Source organism: Copadichromis virginalis, linkage group LG13, assembly GCF_057382275.1.
Source record: "Copadichromis virginalis isolate Kocher_CV1m ecotype Utaka linkage group LG13, C_Virginalis_male_GT1.1, whole genome shotgun sequence".
Classification (NCBI taxonomy): domain Eukaryota; kingdom Metazoa; phylum Chordata; class Actinopteri; order Cichliformes; family Cichlidae; genus Copadichromis; species Copadichromis virginalis.
Genome location: NC_140630.1, coordinates 22,064,275 through 22,089,041, shown reverse-complemented (window position 1 = coordinate 22,089,041; position 24,767 = coordinate 22,064,275). Strand labels below are relative to the sequence as shown.

Sequence of the window (24,767 nt, the reverse complement as noted above, 5' to 3'; positions counted from 1 at the left end):
CCTATTGCAGGCAGTGAATTTGGAATGCAAATAGTGCGGGCTGTTACAAGTACTTTTAAGTATCTGGGTGTGGATGCAAGTTGGGCTCAAGAGACATTTAAACTTTGACGACAAAAACACAAATCCATTGCATCGCTGTCGGAAAATGCAAAATGGGACTCACCAGCGTGTGTTGTCGTGATAATGCTCCAGCACAGAATAGCCGAAAAAACTAGAATTTGGTCCGCGGAACACCAAAGGATGTTCTAAGTCTATGTTGTAAGAATAAGCCATTGAAATGGAGAGATAAACATAAAAAACATTCCGTACTCCCGTCCTGTATCTCCGCGGAGGAGCCATCCCTTTGCGCATCGTGCGTAATAACGCAGTAGTTTCCCCAAAAATAAAAATAAAAGTGAGGGACAGAAAAAGCCAATAAGGAGTAGTGAGCTATTCAGTGGGCAAACTGTTATAAGCTATCTTTCAAGTATTTTCCGGGTCTTGCAGAGCATGTAGACTGTGATGGCATGAGGAAAGAGTCGCAACGGAAAAGTTAACGTTCCGGTAAATAACGGTGCGTCAGCTTCTCTCCATTCTGTGTCAATCTGAGGAGGTTCTCGCTCGCAGGCTGGCTGTCGCTGAGATAAATGCAGTCAGCTGTCAAGTTAGTGAAAGATTTCATGGAAGTAAGGGAAGTTCTACTTAAAATAAGAGCATCGCTGTTTGGTTTAATCACCGTTCTGACGTTAGAAGAAAAGTCGAGGTTTTAGCGTGAAAGGAGCAGCCGGAATGAGTTTTTTTTTCTTATTGTGGTCCAGGGACGCTGGTAACGTGGTCACGGAGAAACGAGAATGGTTTAGAAAGCATCACATTTCACCCGTGGGCTCTGGGGGGCTTTGGATTCTCCAAAACCGAGGGATGAGGGCGCACTGCTGCCCCCTGACGTTTTCCCGTCACGTTGAACAGTGACAGCTTCATCATTTTTAAAAGTTACAGGTTTCATTTCCATCTTATTGACTGTTACTTATTGAGGATTCTTTATTAAAATCATTCAAACTCAAACTGAACTCAAAAGTCAAATAAAAGCAAAAGAAAACGCAAAGACTGAAGAATCATTTGGAAAAATCATTTTAACTTTTCTGCATTTCTTTCATTTATCAGTTTTATCTATACTAGTCTGGGAACTGCTGTTTTGCAGTGCATTACTTGTGCAACAGGCTTTTAGATACATATACTGATTAACAAATAGTATGTCCAATCAGCATATAAACTGATAAACTGACCTCTGTATCCAGCTGTTTGTTACAAGCTGGGTCTGTAAACTTGTTTTCTGCACTCTGCTCCTATTTTTATGTATTCACTGCTTTGCATGTTGAGAACTCTACACAACAAATCATGTGCAGTTTGCTGAAAGGCCAGTTGGAAAATCAGCTGATGTATTTGGAGATAATCTTCTGGGAATCATTAACTCTGACTTTAAACATACAGCATGTCATTTATGAGTTGCCAATTCCATTTGCAACATACATTTGGAGTTGGTGATATGCCATTTTTTAATTGAAGTTAAAAGTAAGCAATCTTTAAACACATTTCTAAAAGTGATTTAGGACATTTGCTCATGCCACATTTAATTTAATGTCTGTAAATGTATACATATAAGGAACAGGCAGATCCTTAAATGTGTCCATATACAGAATCAACAGCAAATTTCTTTCCGATTCTCATTACATGAAAGTGTCAGTGGTCTAATATACTTGTGTGTTGTCTGTACTTCTAATGTGGAGAAAAAGAATAAAGGTCAGGCAAAGTAGAGTGAGAGATCTGTAAACCCAGATTTGTTGTTTTCATTCAGTCTTTTTAACCAGGTGTTAACAGTCCTCAGTCAGACACTGGGACTAATGCAAAGACAGGTAATTAGATAAGCTACAAAACAAAAATCTGTATTGTGATGAGGATAAAGGAGTGACAAAAGTTGTTCTGTAAATAGGATTTAATGTTACTCTGAAAAAGAAAACTGTATAGCAAGTCATATAGCGCCTTATAGTACAGTTTTTATTATCATAATACAATTTACAGTTTTGTTTCTGTCAGTGTCAAAATATAAAGCATAGAAAAGCTGTGTTAAAGAGGTCCAGGGGCCTGTATCTTAATGTGGTGCGAGTGCACAGTTAAAGGGTCGTTTACAGTTTTACAGAGGAAGTGATTCAGACAACAGCACAACACAGAGATCTACAAATCAACTGACCGTCGGCATCCATGTGATGATAATATAATTTATTGCACAAGCCAATCTTTATAAACACATTCTAAAATAAAAGGAAACCCATTTACTCTCATCTAAAACTTGTAAATTAAACTTCAAAGAAAAACACGGTTTATGGAAAAAAAAAGTGTTTCTGTCAAATTCTCTTATTCCCTCATACCTGTTGAACATTCACACATAACGCACACACACGCTTTCTCTTTCTCAAACACACACATGAATAAAATGACAAGAAATGCAAACAGATAATGGCAGTCTTCCCCCTTCAGCAGCAGTAGCAGCAGATCCAGAAGTACCCGAATCATTCAAACACTCATCGTAACCAAGGCTGTGGAAGAGACGGATATGAAATTAGTTCAAATCCTGATACACATTTGACCTCATTTAAATATCCCCAAGTTGTAAAAAGATTCTTACAATTGGTTTCGAGTCTTCTTTGTCCAAAACCTTTTGAGCTTGGTCAGGAGGAAACTTGAGCATGGAGGTAATCACTTTGGCCATTGTCTGTGGAAAAAAGGGGAATTTTTCTGACTGACACCCTGATCGTCATCTTTTTAAGTCAGTTTACTTTCAAGGCAGGAGTCATCTGTGGTGTTAGTATAATCTCTGTTTTTCCCCCAGCTAACCTCTGCCTTTGACACCATCATCCAATCAAAATCAAGCTTGTTCTGAGACAACTGAAGCGCAAGAAAAGGCTCAACAAGAATGAAAATTATCTGCATAATCAACTCCAGGCCTATCTGCCAGGGAGCATGCATTTCCCTATAAACACAGAGGATAATCAGAAACAGGGCTCCTGGGCTGTGTAGGGAACCCAACTACTCAGCTAACACTAAACAAGGCCAGCATGCCTTTAAATGGCAAATCTGCATCATGCAAGATGTATGAGCTCGCGGGCAGCCTGCCGGACATCCTCCGCACGGGGGAGGTCTGCCATGTTGTTATAAAGAGTGTTTGTTGAGGAGCTGGGAAACTCCCGCTGACTTTAGGACCATGTCAACAGCACTGATAATTAGGGAGATCGCTGTTAATTACATCCAACAAGACTGGACACAACATGAGTTTTATATAGCTTCCTAAATGAGTAGCAGATGGAGGTCACCAGCTTTAAAAATAAAAATTATCAGCAACTTTTTTTTTATATGGTGGTTTTGAATCATCTCATCTAATAGACCATCAAAGCAGCAGCTAATGTTTTCTCAGCCAACTAAGATGGAGACATAAAAATGAGAAAAAGATTAATTATAAAAACTATTGGTTTTTTTTCTTCCTGTAGAATCTTTTTATAAAAAAATAAAAACCAGAACATACTTTTGTTTCCCGTCCCATCATGTATTCAAACAGCACCTTCCTCAGGTACTCCATCTCTGTGGGTTCTGAGAAGGCGTCGGAAATGTTGAGTCCAGGATCTGTAACAACAAGCAAAAACAACAAATCAAATATTTCACGATGACCACAACTGTCAAACTTCTCTTTCTTTAATGTCTTTCAAATCCCATTATTTCAACATCTGTAATGACCTCAAATGTATTAAATATGACTACACATCAGCTACTCTAGGTTGCCACTTTGCTTATATTTCCTTGGTTAAGGAGAAAAATCCAACCTCAATACAGTTACCACAAAAAAAACTAAAACACAGCTGTGAGAGCTGCATGTTAGTGTATGTAGGTCGTTTTTATGTCGTTTTAAAGTACAACAATCCTGGAAAACGCACACAAACCCCCCCCCCCCCAACTAACAGCATCAGGTTTATGTTGGCAAGCAAATTCAAAACCACCTTTTGCACAGTTTAAATTATGCACTAAAGCTGAGTACAGGAAAGAATGGTGAGACTCAGCATGAGCACTTTAATATCACACAAGTTTTTAGGTCTGCACCCAAAGCTATAACACAATTATCCCACTAAAAGCTATGAATGGAAACGACTGAGTTACAACTTGGACAGGGCTGCTAACACTTTCATGACTGAAGAAGAGCTTTATTATGGAACAACATCCAGTCGCTTTGTGCCTATTGGAAATAATCACTCAAACATCCTCAAATGTGCCTGAATGTGCCCAGAAGGACTGTGCGATTAGAGTACAGGAAAAGGTGATAGAGCAGTGCAAACAAGTCTTTGATCTCTGGTGTGGAGTAATGGGTCACCAATAAATCCCATGCCCTTTGTCCCCCTGACCCTGTGTTGCCCCACCTAGGACAACTTTCACATCAACCACACAGGAAAGCAGATTTCAACAGCTTTCTGATCAATTTCCTACCTAAAAATACAACTCAAGGTGGTTTACGTAAGCTCAACTGAGTCATCAGCGGCTTTAAATATGAATATGAGCAATATACATGTACTGGATAAGAAAGGTTCGAGAAATCTGCGTGCTGCAGTGTCCTGCATAGGAAACGTTTAGGCCACAATCTGCAAAATCCATTAAATCTAAGCATGGCTTCTTCACCGCCCCCCCGCTTATACAGCAGATTCTCTTTATTACAGCACCAGAGAAGGTCCGAGAGGACTCACTCAATCTCTCCAAATACTCTCACACAGATGAAACGCAGTTGGGCCGTGGTAGACTTGGAGACTGCACTGACTTACGGTCAATCTCCAGAGGTTTCCCTCAGCCTAAACCACACGTATACATATACACCCTCAACCCGTAGTCTAGCTTTAATTATAACCCCAGCTCTTATCTTTACCAGCAAGCCTAAAAATCCTGCTTTGCTAGCTAAACCATAATCAAAAGCATAGCTAAAGCAGTCCGGCACACACTGCTGAGGACCTGCACCTCCTGCCTGATCTCTGAAGCAGTGTGTTAACTGTCAGATTAGGCAGTGTCAAAACACCAACTGAGATCTTAAAGAGCAGCTACACTTTTACTGTAACTTTCACGTGTTGACACAAAATATAATCACATGGTCTGTCTTTAAAATCCTTTATTACACTAAAAAAGGTTAGGTGGCCCTTTTTCCGCCCCTACAGAGACCACACAACTTACGTTACGCTTTCCCATGAGACTGGGCTGCGCTCAAGCGTTACGCATGTCATCTCTGCTGTGAAAATCCATAAGGAAATTGGATCAAGAAGCAGAACTAAGTGATTCATGGTGTTACCTTTAAATGTGCTCCCGAGATGAGTTACAACAGTGTTTCGGTGGAAACATTTAATCTTGTCCTCGAGCGAGTGAATCTAGCGTGGAGAAACAAACAAGCATGCACACATTATTTAAAAACTCTTTAACCCAGTGGGTTAATTCTATGCATTAGAGTAATTGCTAAATAGGACATAAGCATTTTGGTGGCCATCCTCAGAGGAGGGCAGGATGCTTGTGAGAACGATGGTGTGTGTGAGAAAAGCTGTTGGAGGCGTTGTTGTGATTGTTTATGGGGTTAAACCAAATGTAAACAGATGTGCTGCGTAATTAAGTTGATGCAGCAGGAGAGCAGTAGCTGCTCTTGCTGGAGGCCACAGAATCCTGGGAATACACTGCGATGGATTTGGTGTCCTCAGAAAGAGCCACCAAGGGGGTCCGATACTCACTCTTTCAACAAACTGCTGCTCTCTCAGTCGAGCCTCGCTCAGCAACGTTGTTTTTTCAGCGAGCTGAGCCTGAGATCGAGAGGGACAGGAATCAGAAAATATGAAATGTGAACGTTATATTTTTGTTAGTATTCATGTTAGTAAATTTAATTGTACGCTAGGAACAGTGAAACCAGCATATAATGAACAAGTATACCTTTAGTTCTTCTGGGGTCATCTGTTCCTAAAATGAAAAAACAAAACAACAAAAAAACAAGAGAGAAAGAAGACACTGTGTGTTAGAACCAAACCTTAATTAAATCAACATTTCAACCTGATTAAAAAAAAAAAAAAAGGATGTAAAAACTACAGTAATGACACATTTAGTGCCGCCCCAGTATCCATATTATCTCAGACCTCTGTGCCGAGAAGCTCCACCGTCTTCTAAAAGCACAGAATTGCATTTACCGACATCAACAAAACTCAAATGTGTATTTATCCACTGCTGAAAATAGTTCCCGAACAATTTAGAATTGTTTGAATAACATTTTCTAAAGCTAAAGCGCTGAGAAATTACATGTATATATAATACACTCATGGATGACCAGTTTCACAGACTGATGTCTCCACTAGAAATAAATGTGCTTGGAGTTAAGAGCCACAGACACAAGTCAGAAGGTTTTAAAAGATGGACTAACAGCATTGTTTAAACACACTGTAGTCTACACAGACTAAAGTGTGCTTGTATTTAGTCTCCTCTCTCTGTGGAGGGACACACTGACCCACTGTGAGGCCCAAGAAAAGGCCTCCCTGAGCTGAACGCCATACAATCCACCCATAAAGTTATTACCTCACCTGGGAAAAATGCAGCAGAGAGAGCAGCATAATTCTTTGTCTTCGTGTGCATGCAGACATGTGCGCAAAAGGTAGAAGAATCACTGCAGGGGTCTCATGGCACCTCAACACCTGGCTAAAATGTCTCCCCGGAGTGCTTTCGTCTTATCTGGCTCCATTTCACTATGCACATGTTGCATGACAGTATCGCTGCAGAATAAATCTAATGTCTACAATCACCTCGCATGATATTAATTGAGAACAGGGACTGACGCTGGCCACTGCCTGACAATCTCCATTTTCTCCGGAGAACATTCCTGAGTGATTCAAACGAGCTTCGCAGCATCCGGCATGCTTTGGAGAGAGGCCACACGACTGGAGCGAGAGACTGATCAGAGAAAACTATGTAGGAAAACTGTCCCCGAGCTCCTAGACGGATATCTTCAATTATGAAGCAACCCAAAGAAAAAGCTGAACGATAACTGCCTAGTCTGTCAACCTGGATGTGAACTTTGTAATAGGCCATTTGAAAATGTTTATACAGACACAAAAATGCATCTGGATTAGGCTCATTCAGATGAGCCTAACTGCTTCCCTTAAACTCCAGCCTTTTCCCAGAAGGGAGCCGAAATGCTGTGATTTCATACAGCTAGAGTGAAGTGACATATGACTCCAACAGAATCACTACATAAATTTACTCCAAACCCCTCCCTCCATTTCAAAATGGACTACAACAGCTACAGGCATGAATTTCTACATCTGAGTACAAGCAAAATCATCCAAAGCACAGCCAGTTGTGACAGCTATAACAGATGTTTGGCCAGTGAAGAACAGTGGGTCAGCATTATTTGTACCTCCAAAGTGTCCTGCGTTCTTGCTTGCAACTCCTCCAGTTGTTTCTGAACTTGCCACACTCTGTCTCCCATCTCCTCTTCTCGACTCTGAAAAAAACAAACAAATAAAAAGGAACAACGACTGAGTCATTTCCCATGTATCATCTCAGCATCACAACTCAAGTATGCTGCAAATCACTCAGTGAGGGCACTGCGCTGTTTCAGACCTCAGATCCTCTTTGGAATTTAATTATTCTTTAAAGGCAGCCAGAGAGATATCACATATAAATCCAAACCGTAACAGTCGATGGATGGTGTCTACAAAGGAGTGCACCCTATAGTATAACCCCATTAAAACAAATAGGATGAGTTTTTAATAGTACCTGTATAACCTGTTCATATTTCTGAACAGTTTTGTGCAAGTCATCCTCTTTCTGGGAAATCACCTTCCTCAGCTGGCTCGCTTCTTCACGATGGCTACTGATGAGCTCTTCTTCAACACTCTGAGCTTTTACTGAATCAAGAAAAAAAAAGAAGAAGAAGCCAAGTGCATAAAAACACAACTTATATGTTCACTTGCCTCTAATTTTGGACTGGATTTTAACATGAAGGAAACATTTCTTCCACAAGCAGTAATCCCTTAATGCTCCCATTTGAGTCCAGAGTAAAAAGTACAGTGTCACAACACAGCCATCCCAAGAACATGAGTCATATTTACTTTGATCTTCTAGTTTAAGCCAGTCGTTTGTTTAAAACATAATCAAAGTGCAGTACTGAAAGATTCTGACCACAGCAAAAGTGAACAATTTCGACTGCTCATTTCCTTTGCTTGTAAATCTTGTTGGTTTAATTTGGTTGAGCATTATTCTCTTTTGCCTCACCGATGGCCTCCTTCACTGCTGTGTTGAGCTCCTTCTCTTTCAAAGACATCTGTGCGTTGAACTCCCTCATTATCTGCTTCATCGCAGAGTTGTGCTTCATTTCCAAATCTTCTAATTCCAGCCTATTAGAACAGAGAGCAAAGGAAATGTAATTAGCAACTATTAACAAAAAAAATCTAATATTATACAGACAAGGGATTTTTCACGATCATTTTTAAGCCTTACTTTAGCTTTTTCTCATTCTCCTCCAACAGCTCCTTCTTCATGTATTCTAGGTCGTGTTCATGCTCCTTCCTCAGTGACCGCATATCTTTCTGCAGCCTGACGAAGTCCTTGTGGATTTTCTCCTTCTCGTTCTTCACCTGGCTCAGTTTGTTCTTCAGAGACCGTAATGAGTCCTCATCGTGCACCTCTTGAGCAGGAGTATGGTTTTCCAGCTCGTTTTCCATCACACTCTTGGTTTGCTGCATACTGCTGCATTCCACCTTTACCTCAGTTTCTGATGGATTCTGGACCTCCCTAGCAGTCCCCTGATATTGCTCCAATTGGGCATCCTTCTTGCTAATTTCTGCTCTCAGGCGATTTATTTCTGCGAGAAGGTTTCCGTTCTGCTCCTCTGCTTCTTTTAGCTTTGCCTCGATTTCGTGTAATGTTGATTCAATGTCTTTGAGCTGCCCCTGTTGCACTGCGTCACTCTGAAGTGAGGTCAGCTTGTCTTCATACATGACTTTCAACTCCTCTAAAGACTTTTCTTTCTCAAGCCTCTCGTTCTGCAGAACTTGTTCAAGGTGTTTGGCCTGCTCTTCTTTAAGCTTGACGAGAGCATCCTCCAGCGATTTTGTTTTCTCTTCTAATGTTTCTGTGTGTTTTTGCACAGAAATTTCATTGTTCTTAAGTTCATCCAGGCTAGTCTGAAGAGTTGTAATCGTCTGCTCTTTTTCCTCAAGCTGTGACGTTAACTGTTTTGTAACCTGGCTGATTCTCTGCTCAGCTTTCTTTTTCAGCTCAGACATTTTCCGAGTGCTCTCAGACAAGCTCTCCTCAGTTTCCGTCTGACTCCCGTCCTTGCTCTTGATAATCTCGTTTTTCAACCTTTCAAATTCCTCCCTTTGACTTTCAAGCTTTTGTTTATACTGCTGGTTGCTTTCCTCGAGGGCCTGAAGTTTTTTGGCCATCTCTTGCTCTACATTACCTTTCTGGGTGCACTGCATCTGCAGCTGTTCAACCAACTCGCGCTTCTCATTCTCAATGATGCTGTGTTGCTGTTTGAGGTCAGAAGTGAGCTGTTCGCACTCTTTCGTCTTTAGGTCTAACTGCTCTTGAAGCTCACTAAGTCGACTGATGGAGCTCTCAAGCTCTACGGTAAGCCCACTGACTTTTTGCTCCTTCTCACTCAACAGTTGGTCCATCTCAGACTTGCTGACGGACTGATTGTCAATTGTTGCTGTCAGCCGCTGCAAAGCTTCATTCTTTTCGGCGATCTCTCGCTCCAGCTCTTCAAGCCGGGCCTGCAGAGATCCAGTAGTGTTGTCACTCTGTGTGAATTTCATCTCTAACTCAGACAGACTGGTCCTGAGTGTATCTGCCTGCTCTAAAGCAGACTGCCTCTCCTGCTCCAGTCCCTCCATTTGAGCAGCGGCCTTTTGCCTCTCCTCTTCATACTGCTGCGTCAGCTGATTTATGGCTTCCTCCTTCTCTTTTATGTTACTTGCTAGCTGATTTTTTAAGTCACCGACGACGCTTTCCAAGCCACTGATATGCAGCTCATTTGCTTTCAAAGTTTCTGATATGACTCTGTTTGCTTCGCTGAGCTCCTCAATCTTCTCTACATGTTCACTAATGGACTGAGAATGAGTCTCTCCCTCATGTGTTAAGGCTTTGATGTGCTCCATATGAGCATTTACCTGAGCAGTCATCTGTTCTAATGAAATGCATAGATTTTTATTCTCCTCGGTGTGCTGGCGAACACTCTCCTCTAAAGTGCAAATTTGATCTGCTTTAGTAAGGATAATGTTTTTAAGATGTCCCACCTTTTTCTGACCAGAGAGTAGTTTATCTTCCAGCTCTTTCAACCTACTCTCCACGTTTTGCTGAAGTTCATTAGATCCACACTCAACTTTCAACTGAACCTCCTTACAGTAATGGTTCAATTGGTTGCTCATCTTAATCATTTGCTGCTGTAACTCTGCTTCCTTGGCATTCAGTTGGATGGAAGTTTCCTCAAATTTACTCTGCAAGTCTGCACTTTCCTTAAATCTGGCACCTTCCAGCGCTTCAAGCTGTTTTTCCGCTTCATTCAACTTATCTGACCAAGCTTTCAGCTTCTCTCTGCTCTCTTCCTCTGTCTCGTTCAGCTTGTCTTGGAGGGCGTTTCTCTCACCGAGCGCCTGGTTAAGGTTCCTTTCCACTGACTCTATTTGTTCTTTTAGCAACGCTTCACTCTTTGCCAAACTTTCAAGTTTAAGTGCTGCTTCATTAAGCTCTTCTTGCAGCTTCTGCACAGTGGTTTCTCGGATCGCCAGGTCCTCCTTTAAACCCCTTATTTCACCCATTACTTGCTCAGTCTCCGCTCTGCTTCTGCTAAGCTGCTGAGACACTTCTTCCAGCTCCTGGATTTTCTCCTGCAGTATGACTGAATGTTTCTCCATTAATTCTTCCTCCTGCTGTCCTAACCGCTCCTGCCAACGGCGCTCCAGGTCTTCAATATCATGCTTATGAGTGGCATGTAGTTTCTCCACTTCCTCCTTATGGTTATCCTGCAGCTCTGACACTGCATTGCTGAGGCCTTGGGAACTTTTCTGGGCCATCTCTACGATTTTCTCCTGAACTTGTTGTTCTTTCTGCTGAAGCTCCTCTTCCTTCTTTGCAAGCTCCTTCTTCATGTTTTCTTCATTCTGCTGAAGCTTTTTCTTATATTTCTCTTGCATTTCTTTTGCCTTCTGTTTGAATTTTTCCATTTTGGCTTCCTGTGATTTCAGTTTACCTTCCATATCAGTTATAGTGTTTTTCAGCTTTGCTTCATTGGCAGCTTTTTCGTCATCCAGCTGTTTCTTGAGGCGTGTTTGTTCTTCCAGTTTAGTGTTCAGTTCTGATGTAAATGACTTCTCTTTCTCCAAGAGCGCTTTCCTGCTCTCTTCTAACTGATGCTCAGTTTCTTGAAGGGATTTCTCTTTTTGTTGGCATTCATTCTTTGCAGCTTCCAACTGATGCTCCACATCTGTCAGTTCTTTCTTGCACTTATCAAGATCTTCTGTTATCTTATTTAACTGTGCATTAGATTCCTTTAAACTCTCAATTTCAAGCTGGGATTCTGATAAAGTTTGCTGCAGCGCTTCCAATTCTTTAATCTTGCTTTCTAGGTCTTGTGCAGTGGAATGTGATTCCTCCTGTAGCGTTTTTTCTTTAAGCATGTATTGTTCGATTTCCTTCTCTTTTTCATTCAGAACAATTTTCAATGCATTAAGTTCCTCCTTCAGAGTTTTCTCTATTCCGCCAAGCGACTGATCATGCTCACGTTTGACATTTTCAAGCTCTTCGCTGTGCTTTGACACCCGATCTTGAAACCTCGTCTCGTGTTCCTGTAGCGCTAAACTATGAGCATCTTCAGCAGCCGACAGCTTCTCCTCCAAAAGCTGTTTACCTTTCAGCACCTCTGAAAGCTCAGCAGAGAGCGCCTCTAACTCTGCCTGCTTTGCATCCAGCTTCTCTAGAGTTTTCTGATTCATCTCTTCGACATGTGCTTGGAACTGCAGCTCCTTGTCTTTCAGAAGGGTTTCCATTTCGGCCCTGTGTGTTTCCTTGAGCTCCTCAAGGGCAGCATTATGCTGCTGGGTTAGGGTGCCCTTGTGCTTTTCCAGCTGCTCGTGGTGCTTTTCCTCTAATGCAGAGATTTGCTCTTTGTGTTCATTCTTCAGTTCCTCCAGCTGACTGGAAAGTTCATGGGAGAGACCCGCTTCTTCTTGTGAGATCTTGTTCACAGAGCTCTCCAGTTCCAATATCCGCTGCAATCACATACATGGAGGTGGTTAGATTCTTCCGCTAAGCTGCTACAGTTAATCATTCACAGAACTGACACAGCTATAAAAACACATTGACGGTTATTAAGATATTTTTTTAACAATAAAGCTGTGACACAGTTCAATTACTAGCAACTCTGTAAAAGCTTCAAGTACATAAGGATTTAATGCTTGACAGCATTACATATTAAATGTAGACTGTGAAAATATTTACACATTGAAAATTGCTCACTTTCAAGTTCAAGGTTCTTTATTTGTCACATGCATAGTTATACAACTATAACACACAGTGAAATGTAGCCTGACATGCTCCTCGACATGTGCAAAAATGGGGGGGGGGGGGGGTGTATATATATATATATATATATATATATAGTACTTCTGTGTGTGTGGCGTGTTACTGCAGAACCAAATAAACACAAGCATACTCAAGTTATTTTGCCAATTAATTAAATAAAACTGAACCTCAAAGCAATCGGTCAGTGATTAGCAGATTCAATATGAAAGAACAAGTTACATCCACAAAGATGCAATAAACAGGTAAAACCGAGGCTCTGCAGTGTGCCAGCTGTTGCTTTTCTCAATATTAAAAATAAACCAAAAAACCAAATAAACAAACAAACTCACAGTCCTTGCAGTTTCGAGCTCCAGCTGGATCTCCTTAACCTTATTATCAGCTTCTGTCCTTAAAGCAGTCTTCTGTAACTCTGCGTCCTCCAGAGCCAGAGCGGCCTGCTGTTCCCGTTCCTTAGCCAGCTGTGCAAACTCCTCTTTGCACTGCTCCTAAACAGCATTTTAAAAAAAATACAAATATTAAAGTTATATTTTTCTTATTTGATACAGTGGTTTTTTTGCTAAACTGAATAAGGGAAAACATTTTGCACCAACCACAGCTTTGTTGATTTTCTCTTTCATCTCTTCTTCTTTAACTGCCAAAGCTTCACTGTGGAGCTTTTCCATGTTGGCCACAGTTTCCTCTGATGATTTCTAATATTGGTTAAAAAAAAAGAAAAAGAAAAAAAAGAATGGTAAATATAAATACAGATGATCATAGCTCGTGAAACAAAGTGATATTACTGCTCTCCATGACAGCAGTGGAACATTTTATACACACTAAATTCTTTTTAATGTAAATGCTTACAATACTGAGTCAATGTTGGTACTTCTGTGGCTACAATATATCATTTTCAAAGAAGCCAACACTTTGGATAAAGCTAGAAATATGACTGCAGCAAATTACTTATTCGATCAATAGACAAATATTCAGGAGAAGTCCTTTCCTGACCTTCATGATGGTGACAACCTCCTGTTTGACTCGTGTGAGTTCCTGCTGCAGACTCTTCCTCTCTTGCTCACTGGCCCGTTCGATTTCTTTCACTTGCTCTTCCAGCTGAACCTGCAGCTGTTTTCGAGCCTCCTCTGCCCTCTGAGCTACACCCAGTGCTCGTTCAAGTTCCTCAAAAGCTATTGGAGGGGGGGAAAAAAAAAAAATCACAAACATATCTAGAAAAAACTGAACTTTTCTGTACATTACCTGACATGGACAGCACGTACCCGATTTCTCAGCCTTTTCTTTCTGTTCCTGTACTTCTTCTTTCTGGGCTATAGCTTGCTGGAGCCTGGACCGCAGCTGTGCAATCTCCTCTTCTTTCATTTCCAGTGTCTCGTGCATCTGCCGTTTGGTCTCAGCAATGACCATTCCCTGAAAAACAAAAAACCAGTACCCCATGAAAGAAAAATCATCCCTTTACCTGTATACCCTGAGCACAGGAATCAACACTAAAGCTTATGTTGCTCTGCTCTCCATGAACGAGGGCTGTAAAACTCAGCCCTGTGCTATTAATTGTGTTACGGCTTTAAGCGCTTTCAGCATTCCTCGCAGAACTGCTATCCATCCTGCAGTGCTGGGGTCAAAGTTTAAGCTAAACAATATGAGTCTGAAGCTACTCAACAGCAGAGTAAAAACACACACACGGCCACACACATACACATGTAACTGAAACGGAAGAACCTTCAATCCAGATCTCAAAGCTCCTCACTAACCTTGTCCTGCTCCAGCTGTTCAATGAGATTCTTGGCATCACGCAGCTGAGTGATCAGCTTAGTCTTCTCTGTTGTGTGTAGTTCCTTTAAAGACAAAACAATCGACAGAATTAAAAATAAAAAAAGTCACACGTGTCCTAATGGCATGAATGTCACTTCACAATGCACCGCTTCCTACATCCTGTATACGTGTTTGCTCTGATAACTTCCCAATCAGATGCTTTCTGTACCACCCAGGATGCCTCACCCACAAGCCAAACAACCAGTGTGTATACATGGCCAACTAAACCAACAAGTCAACCCAAATTACAGCTCACTCTTGCAACCGTGGCATGTAGTAGACATGTCTCTGTGGCACCGCACTTTAACAAGCAGTTACTAAACAGGAAATGTTGGGATATGTTTCTCTGTTGTTTGACACAAGTGTGCCAACGGCATGAGTATGTATGCAGCACTGTGATTAACAGAATGTTTTCATAATGTCAAAACGTATCATATGAATAAACAAAGAGACAAAGAAAGACCAAATAGCATACAATACTCAAGGACGGCAACACACAGTTAAAACATGAATTCAAAAATAGTTGAAGTTAGGGTCTGGAAAAGTAGACAGATGTTCTGCTTTATGGGATATTTGTCTGAAGCAAAGGAGAAGGACAGCCCAGCAGTTCCAGGATCCCTTCATGCTGTTTTAGGAGGGCTAAACGCCTGTTAACCTCTGCTTTCCCTGACAAAGGACAGGCCTCCATTCCCAAACAAGCTGCGGATTTATACAAAAAAAACAACCCCCCCCCCCAAAAAAAAAAAAATATTATGGCAATAAATGAAAGCAAGTCAATCAAGTGACGGCACATACAAGCTGTCTATTATTTCAATGGCTTTGTTACAACAACCACTTGTTATCATGCGCTGCAAAACATCAGAGCGACTAAGGACAAACTACACGAGCTGATCATACCACTGCAGCAAAATGTTTTGAAATCAATGAAAACAATGGCTCAGTCATGTCACGCTGACATGACATGAACCCTCACTCTGGAGCTCAGCCAGAGAATTTGGATGTTCGGACTCTGAGAACCACAGCGATCTGCTGTGTCACGAGATAATGGAGTCACATACTCAGCGGACCATAAAGACTCTGGCAGACAGTTTGCGGCACAGTATTAATTCCTCTAAACACACTGCTCAGTCCTTACCGTCCATCCCCACTTTAATCAAACCTCTTTATAATTATAGTTTACTACTTGGTTTATAGCAAGTGCTCATCTCTGGGAAATCAGTTTGAAATATCTGGGCACTTTAACTTATTGTTGCTGTAATTCTGTGTATATTTAATCCAAAATGTATAGTTTTGTTTGACTGAAAGCGTCCTAATATTACAGTATAACTACACTCCAACTCTTCTATCATTTCTGAAAAACACAGGGTAACCACCTTCATCTTCTCCAACTCATGCAGTCGCTCCTGCAGCTGCTCCTGCAGAGTTTCATTCTCACTGCTAAGCTGGGCGCTTCGCTCCTTGTGTGTACGCATGACTTCCTTGCACTTCTGCAGCAAGTTTTCTTGCCTCTTCACTCTCTTCTGCAGAGCCTCCATGAGTTTAGTTGGATCACTGTTGCCCTCTCCTGTCCAGAAATTAAAATTCACTGCTTAGAAAAAAAAAATTTGCTCACACAGTGTGACTCCTTACTACAGGCAACTAAATAACCATATATTTTAATAAATACACTTACCCTCAATGACTTCAGGCTCTACTTCGTTCTCCTTCAAAGGACTCTGTGTGGGAGAAGCAGAGACTTCAGCAGCTTCAGACTGAGGAACCTCTCCTTCAGGGGGCAGCGAGCCATCGGGGCCCACTTGGAGCCGTTTCTTCAACAGAGCAACCTTAGAGGAACAAAGATCAATAAATGAATCACAGTCCCTTTGGCAACTTGAGATAGATCTGTTATTGTTCCCCGCAATCGAACTCAGAGTTATAGTTATACAGATTCATTACTCCTGCCATGGAGGTTTTCTCCATTTGGCTGTTTGTTATCAAGACGACTAAAATTGTATGGACAAATCCGCATGATGTAGATATGCAGTCTCAAACAACTCTTGATTTTTACATGACTGTTTGTGCATTACATGGTTCTTTCAGCTTTTTGATTTCAGGTAACCTACTCATTTTCAAGGCAAGTGAAGCATTCCTGTTTGGTCTGAGAAACTTTTAAATACAAAACCTCTGCACTTCATTTGTCTCTGATTTTAAATAACGTCACATTTATTCAGAACTCAAGAACCATTTATACCAGAACATCACTGCAGTGATTATCATGCTTAAACTGAAAGGATTAATGTGAAATTATCATTAAAGCAGGTTTTAAAGTAAATTTTTTTAAAAGTTACATTTAAACTGGGTTTGGGTGTTTTGTTTTGTACGGTGTTTAAAATAAGCCATACTTATAAAGTTGTAATCCTAAACAGCAGAAAAGCTTTGGCTTATTTTCCCACCACCATCCACACACCTGTGTTTGTAGCACAGTGATCATCTGGTCTTTCTCCTCCAGCGCAGCATCAAACTCATCTTGCAGGTGTTTCTTGGCCTGTTGGTCCATCTGAAGCTCCTATACAGTAGATTATTCATTCATTTGTGCAGTTTATATTAATAAAAAAATGATTTTAATCTAAAGACACAAAAACATCCATAGCATATAGCCGTACCTCTCGTAGTTCCCCTATCCTGCGCAGTGCTTTATCTTGACTCTGACTGAGGATGGCCTGGGGAGAACAAAAATGTACATTGGATCAGTTCAGATGTTATTCTCTTTTTCCAAAAAACATCCGATGAGAAAAATACTGACAAAAAAAAAAAAAAAAAAAAGGATGTAAAATGTACCTGCGTTTTCTCTTTTTCTCGCTGTACGGTACGGTACGCAGTAACCAGCTGCATGACAAAGATGTAAAGATGAGCAGGAGTTATATTCATGTACAGACTTAACACTTTACTCTTCAAGCATCCTGTCTGTTTTCTCACCTCCGAATACTTCCCCCTGTACTTCCCCAGGCTCCTCTCTACTCTAAGCATTCGGTGTAACAACTGCTCTTTGGACAGAGACTCTACACTTCCTGGTGGCTCCTCGGCCTCGCTCTCAATGTCCGAGGGTGGATCATATGCCGGGGCACTGGGGGACTCGTTTTCTCCCAAAGGAGTCAGGGATTCGCGTGATGAAGTTCGGACCAGGTTGTCTTTAGATGGAGAGCGAAACAGATTTTCCGCCCGACTGGCTCCGCTACGAATCAATGACTCCATTGAGGGCACTTTCAGCTGTAGTTTCTGGGTAAATGACTGTGGCTCCTCTTTCTGTTACAAACCAAAACAAAAAACATAAAGATCTCAAACTCATTAATGAATGTGCAAAAACACTGAAATAATCACATTGAAAAGATTAAAGAGGAGGCTTGGTAATACTCTTACATGAGGAGAAGTACTTCCATCCCCATTGATGCTGCCTCTGGGAGACCTCAATGCACCTTTAGAGGCACTCTAAAGACCAAAAAATAAAGATGAGATTATGAGGAAAAGGGCAGCTGTATCAGCGAACTTGTCCTGGGCCAGTTAGTCATCCACACCCAGCGTGGCTCTCCCTGATTACTCTGGAGGGAGCAATATTAGTATTGCTGGGAGCAATGCAGGGGCAATGGGTACCCTCATGCAACTTGGAAAAAACAGAGGGGTTAAATACACAAAAGAAGGCATCTCTACTGTAGAATAAACAAAAAGGGGTTAAGACAAAACTACAAACAGCCATGAGGTCAGAACAAATAGTTAAAAGTCAAGTAGGAGAGCTGCGTTTGAATTAAAGATGCTTGGCAGTGCTGTGTGCAGCTGCATTACAGGAGGACAACGTCACAACTGATGTGAGGGAACATTTAGCAGCTTAGTTGGTTTAGTTGATTTGTTAGAAGCAGCATCAAAGTGAGCAACTCTTCTCCTCCCTTGTCCAGCTCCAAGCTACTCCTTCCTGTGGATTACTTGTTTCCGCTTCATTTTCACAGCTAGTCATGTGAACGCTTGCTTTCAACCAAGCCTGTCAAGAGCTTCGTGACCACTACCACTAGACGTTTTTTTTAAGTGGATCTATTTAGTTATTGTACATGTGTGTGAAGAACAAGAAGAATTTGGGTATAAAGCAAAGAGTCAGCAAAAGTAGTGGAAAAAAAAATGTCAGCATGTGAACAAACACAGCAGGCCTCAATCTTTTAAGAAATGTGACCTTCGCTAAAGTTTTACTGTCAAGACTTCAATGACATGCAAGGTGTCTGAGTGATTAGCAATAAAAAGGAACTTGTTTGTTTGTAAGACAACTCCATTAGCGCCTTTATATTTCGTCCTGTGTCCCTGTGCTCTTATTTCTCTGTTATTTCCCATCATCCCCAGATGGCCGCTCCTCGCCAAGACTGGTTTTGCTGGAGGTTAAAATAGAGTATTTATAGCATTACCTTTCACTATTATGCCCTTCATGCCTGCCTATTTTCAGTCATATAAAAAAAAAAAAAAAAATGGACAATGACTCATGGATAATTACTGCAGAACGGTACACCAAATGTAAACCTACCAAACCAGGGCACTTGAGTGCCTCTATTTCAGGACCACAAGATCAAACAAAATTCTCACAGGGACAAATCAGAAACCAAATTTAAAACAGATCATAGACCACAAAACGTGACTGAGAAGAGTTACTATCACCAACTCCACAAAGTACCATTTAAAATATAAAGAAAAATTATGACAGAAGCCTCCAGTCAACAGACAAACATTGCTAGCAGAACAAGTAAAAAAACAAAAACAAAAACAAAAAACAAATATAAAAAAATAAATAAATCTATGAAATGATTTCATGAGTAAATTTAAATATAATGAGATCCCAAAATCAAGACTATGTCACATCGCTAACATGTGAAAATGACTGTGATGGACATTTGTATCTGTGGCTTTAGCACATCAACACTCCTACAACTCTATACCAGGAATCTAATGATCCCTTCATGCAAATATCAAAGCAAAGGTTACATAAAAGAACGATGAAAAGGTCAAAGAGTAACTGCATCTTAATCAGTGTCATTAACCATACACATAATGAAGAGGCAACAGAATTTAAGGCTTCCCCTCTTTCCAAACTACAGATCATAAGCAGCATCTAGCAAGAGGTGAATCAGACAGATCAACCAAAGAAATCATTATGAGACGGTCAAGACATTGTTAATAAATTCTAAATATTCATGGGTCCACTTAAACACAGCCAAACTGCTGACAGATACCATCTCAGTTCAGTCTCTTGAGGTTCGTATTTTATTGCAGTTGAATTCATCAAACAGTTGCTTTCATTTGCATATTTTTCGTTTTGTTCTCCGATAACTGGCACAATAACACTACAAGTTGACTGGCAGTCATTCTGAAGCAGCTGTGCTGAAGTAATAAAGTCCTTGTTTTATAATCACTACATTATCTCACAATATCCACACAAATCCTGGTTAATGACAGCAGCTGGGGCGCGTACTGGGCTATGTTGGCATTTAAAATGAGCAAGCAGAGTTAAGAGACAATTAAACAATGTCTCTCAATTTTACTGACACATGACCCTCATACTGAGCTCCATTTACCTGCTACAAACCTAGTTACAAAGCAGACTTATGCAGTCTAGAAATTATTTTGAAGAGCTGTGTGTACAAATGTATGTATCTGAATACGGACGACCCATACGTTCTTACAATTGGTGCTTAGTATCTACTGACAATGTCAAAAAAAAATAGACCTTAACTTTAATAACAGTAATTAATAAGCAGTTACAAGCAATACCAACTTTCATTTGTCACATCAAATATATCTTAAATAAAGAAACAGCTATTTGGATGTGTTTGTTTACTTAGAGAGTTAGACAAAATCTTCAATTTTAATTTGTTAAAAACTTGTCCCATAAAGAAAAATCTCAACTCTCCAAATACACAGACTTTAGCGGAGACGGGACAAAGGCGATCAGGCAACATAACAGGATTTAAGGGTCCACAAGGGTCTCTAGGGCAAGCAGCAAAGATCACCTAAAGACAAATGGGCACTGTTCATTTCTTTGACACATCACAAACTGAAAGAAGGGACAACAAACAAACATGGGGCAGAACGCACAGAAGCTTCTATCCTACAGTGTAAACCACAACCTAGTAGATGCAAAATTAACCTACATATGAGATGCCTTCTTGCTACTAAATCCAAAGCAAACAGGAGACGGAGAGCAGGGAACAAGCTGTCCCTACTTGGGCAACAGTCCTCTACCGATTCCCCAAAGGCATGGAAGACGGGAGGAAGGAACGGGGCAAGAGGAGGAGGAAAAGAAGAAAGATGAAAGAGGCAGGAAGTGAGGACAAACTCACCACACTGGCTACCTGGGCCGTTTGGGGTCGTTTTGAATGGTCCAGAGCAAAGATAGTATACTCAGAGAGAAAAGCGGGCTCTGCTATCATCCCGGCCAGCACCTGACCCCCATCAGTGCAGTAACGGGACGAAAGGTGGGGAAAGGAGAGGAACACAGAGAGCAATGAGAAAAACAACAGCATGAGTGTGAAAAGGCCCTGAAGGAAGTGGCTGACCAGCCTGATGAGAGGAGGCTGGCGGAGAGAGAGAGAAAGACTGAGATGAATAAAAAAGAGAAAGCAGACAGTGAAACAGAGGGAGAGATACTACATAAGCTGGGAAAAAAAAAAATCTGAAAAACTGAAAAGCACTCAATCAACAGTAATGTTATGAGTAACAGTTTCACATCTCCTCATGTAATCTTCACAATTTTAACCAGGGCTAAATCTGCCTTCAGTCATGAAACAATGCTTTCAGAGATGTCAAAGTGTTAATGATTCGTGAGGTGAAGAAAAGATGCTGTGATGCTACACGAAGCTTCTACGCTGAGGCTGCCGAGCCACTTAACAGCAACACATGTGTGCTTCCAAAGGCACAAGTGGGGAGAGCAGTGCATAGAAACCTGACCAAAAGGGACGGTGCCACTACTCCAGTGAGCGTTCTGCAGTGTTGAAATGAAGGAAAAAGTGATTAAGATATATTTTTATCTGAAAAACAACGAAGACTGTAAACATCCATATCTAATCTCAACAGATGTAATAACAACATGTTGCATCATCAGTTGTAGAGTCACTGCCATTAAACCTATGCTTATCTACCTCTTTCTAATAGAGCATAGTCCTGCATTGAATTGACTTGTCAGTATCTATTGAGGCAAAATATGGCAACTAGTCACAGGAGACACAAAAAAACACTGAGGAGGATACATCAATTATTCATAGACATGCTGAAACACTGTCTGCTCTACACCATTAAAACGCCCTTTCCATTGTCTCTAAAGAAGGAGCTGCTCATTTGGTGGAACAGGGTCTTTTAAAAATGTAACAATAATAATGATAATAACAATAATAATAAGTGACTTCAGACACTTAAAATACCATACGAATGGAATCCAAGTACTGACTGCTCTGCAACATTAATGACCACAGTGTAAGCCTGGCTCATATGTTCCCATCTGGTGTTGGCTATTGTATGCACTGCAATATGTTTATGAGTCCAGGGTTCAATATGTCTAGATTGTTGGATTACTTTAAATAATTGGATCAAAGAAGTTTGCTAGTGACAACCAGAAGATTCTGAAAACCAACAGCACTAAGTGTTCACTTGTATGTTATAAAGCAGACATTATGCATAAACAAAGCATACAAAGCACATTTTTAAAGCCTAAGAGAAACAATCATTAGAATGTAAGCTGGGGAGGGACTTGGAAACCTCTGCAGGCTGTGGTCTGAACACAAGTATACATACATAAATAAAGATATGAATCACAGGCTGACACCATGCTCACCTCTCTGTCGCTGGGAGAAGGTGTGCCATCACTAAATGGGGGAGTTTGGCTGTTACGTCGGTCTCCACTGCTGATCTGTAAAATAAATAAGTAATAAGGAAAAAGAAGTAATAATAATAGTAATAAATTAATTGAAAAAAACATAGTCATAACAATAATATTGATTTTGTTGCCTGGCAGTAAATCAAACTTTAATACAGATGCTTGCTGGGTGTAAGTTCTCTTGTTACTGGATTTCACCTTTTGTATGCCTTCACCTTTGAGCCAAACTCAGTCTAAGATTGTGGTTTTACAGAAAGTCAGTGGGAATCATAAACTGCACACAAGCTCTGAATAACAAATGTAAATTTGTTCCTCAAAAACAGCCAATCTGCATAAGAACCAAGCCAATTCGAACAAGGTAATTTATCTATCCATCTTCCAAAGGGTTGCTGGATCTGCATATTGTATGCCAGATGCAGCCCTCTCATTTATCTGGATAGGGAACAAGCCCTAGCTTGTGAGCCCCGGAGTCTGGGTTTGGATCTCCTCCCAGAACTGAACTGGGGATCTTTTGCATGTAAGGCAAACAGAGAAATGCAGCGAAAATATCTACATTAACTTGGAACTGAACTATGATGGACCTCCAAACTATGACACATACCTTCAGTCCTTCACATATATTTAGGAGAGCTTAAAGAAACTTGCAGTTTCATATTTCAAAGAACATTTCGCATTTTTTAACAGAAGAGGAAAGCAAGGGATCTGATGAGGTTTCTAGCGCTTTTCCAATGACAAACTTCCAACTCGAAATCTGTGTGCTACTTCTGTATTGTTTTTAATAGAGGCGCCTGGGAGTAGTAGGATTTGCAAGGGTCAAATATAGCTTCCAGCTGACATCCACTGGCAGCTAATGCAAGAAGCATTAACTCAGACACGCCCATGTTGTCACTGGCGAGTATAAAAATGCGGGCTGGCATTTTGGCTACAAACAAATTGATGATTAGCTGTATGAAGTGAGACTTTTCTTCTACTCGGACAACGGGATTTACCAGTTCCAGCTGTTCCAACCGCTGACAGCTAAGTTAAGCTGCTAACTTAAGGACTTAGCACGGTGCTAATGTTTGCAAGACAGTAAAGGGACGAACTGACAATTCAAGTTAGCTTATTAAGCTGTCAGCTTGAGTTATCTTAATGAGAAATAACTAGACAACCACTTCCAAACCGTGAAGTCTTTGCAACAGACGTTAACTTAGCTAGTTAGCTCCGAGCACCACAACAACTAACCTGGGCCTGCTGAGGTGACTGCGCATTCCTCTGCGGAGACTGCTCCTCGTTTAGCTTCTGCTTGAGTTTTTTAAACATCTTGTCACGCCGATATAAACTGGTGACCAAGTGTCGACTTTCCGGCGGAGAGTTTTTTTGTTTTTATTCAGCCTATCATCCAGTACTCAGGGGCAGACTTCCTTGTTCGCTTCTAATTTTCTGCAGGTAGGCCTATCTGCGCATGTGCGGCCAACGTGGAGGAAATCTGAAACGTCAGACTTAAAGGGCCAGTCTGGGCTCAGTTAGCTACAGCGCCCCCTTAGATAGCAGCGTGCTTGGGATATATTACAGCCTAAGACAGTTGAAATGAGAAGACAGTTTAACACATGTGGTATACAGAAGCGCATACAAAACACATACAGTTCTTACACACACACTGGACTTTCTGGACTTTGGTTTTGCACAACACTGGTCACTATATTCTTCATTTCCGGTTAATACTTGTACAGCTGCTGTTATTGTGTATATATTTATTTATATTTAGATTTCTTCATACATTCTTATATAGTTCTATATTGTGTATTGTGTATTTTGTTGTACAGTTATTTTATTTTCAACTTTAATTTATATATTTATCTTTATCTTATTCTTCCCAGTTAAATTTACCCTTCATTCTAATTTGTGTTGTACAGTTATTTCATTTTTAACCTTAATTTATATTTTATTCCTTCCTAGTTAAATTTACCCTTTTTAATTTTTCATATTTATTTCCTATCTTATTCATAGCCTTTTCCTTTTTTGTTTTCTTTAGGTCACGAGCAGTTGTCCAAGCATTTCACTACATATCGTACTGTGTATGACTGTGTACGTGACAAATAAAAATTTGAATTTGAATTTGAATTTGAAAAAAAAAACAACAACAACACAACACAAGGAATCCTCACAAAGAGGGATAAAAACAAACAAACAAATAAGGCCGTATTTTAAAAATTACATTCCAAGATAGATGCAATAAACTCAGTCCTGCAATGTCAAATGCAATGTCAAAAAGGAACAATAACTTTAAGTCTAATAAGTATTTTATAGTACTCATATATTTACTAATTCATTCTTAAAAACAGAAAATAAAATTCAGAAACACCAAATTTGCATTTGTGGATGTGGTATTTTGCATCACTTCCTTAAAACACTGAATGAAAAATATACATGAATGAATTTAAAGATCTTTGTATGAGGAAAACAGATGGGAAACATCTTTATCTGAATT

At 40.5% G+C, this 24,767-nt stretch overlaps 2 protein-coding genes across 3 annotated transcripts in view; both read right to left on the bottom strand.

Annotated features, from left to right (window-relative positions):
• itga9 (integrin, alpha 9) overlaps positions 1-823 on the bottom strand; it is a 49,494-nt gene extending 48,671 nt beyond the window's left edge. Inside the window, exon 1 of the mRNA XM_085478016.1 lies at positions 164-823. Coding sequence (XP_085334142.1) covers positions 164-351 — 188 coding nt within the window. The 5' untranslated portion in view covers positions 352-823. The remainder of the gene's footprint in view (positions 1-163) is intronic.
• Positions 824-2,238: 1,415 nt separating this feature from the next.
• On the bottom strand, positions 2,239-23,744 carry golga4 (golgin A4). Of its 2 annotated transcripts, XM_085478015.1 has the most exons (24): positions 23,522-23,744; positions 22,256-22,330; positions 17,818-17,886; positions 17,377-17,703; positions 17,239-17,286; positions 17,064-17,120; positions 16,868-16,966; positions 16,094-16,244; positions 15,795-15,985; positions 14,361-14,444; positions 13,872-14,019; positions 13,603-13,781; positions 13,206-13,304; positions 12,945-13,100; positions 8,527-12,302; positions 8,302-8,423; positions 7,804-7,934; positions 7,442-7,528; positions 5,971-5,997; positions 5,775-5,843; positions 5,348-5,423; positions 3,554-3,651; positions 2,660-2,746; positions 2,239-2,570 (listed from the first exon to the last, which is right to left on the bottom strand). In XM_085478015.1, the coding sequence occupies exons 1-24, from the start codon at positions 23,597-23,599 to the stop codon at positions 2,556-2,558; spliced, it is 6,249 nt and encodes a 2,082-aa protein (XP_085334141.1). In that variant the 5' UTR covers positions 23,600-23,744; the 3' UTR covers positions 2,239-2,555. The 2 variants fall into 2 exon arrangements, with proteins under 2 accessions (XP_085334141.1, XP_085334140.1); XM_085478014.1 differs by lacking the exons at positions 22,256-22,330; positions 23,522-23,744 and adding an exon at positions 20,769-20,904.
• Between the last annotated feature and the right edge of the window lie 1,023 nt (positions 23,745-24,767).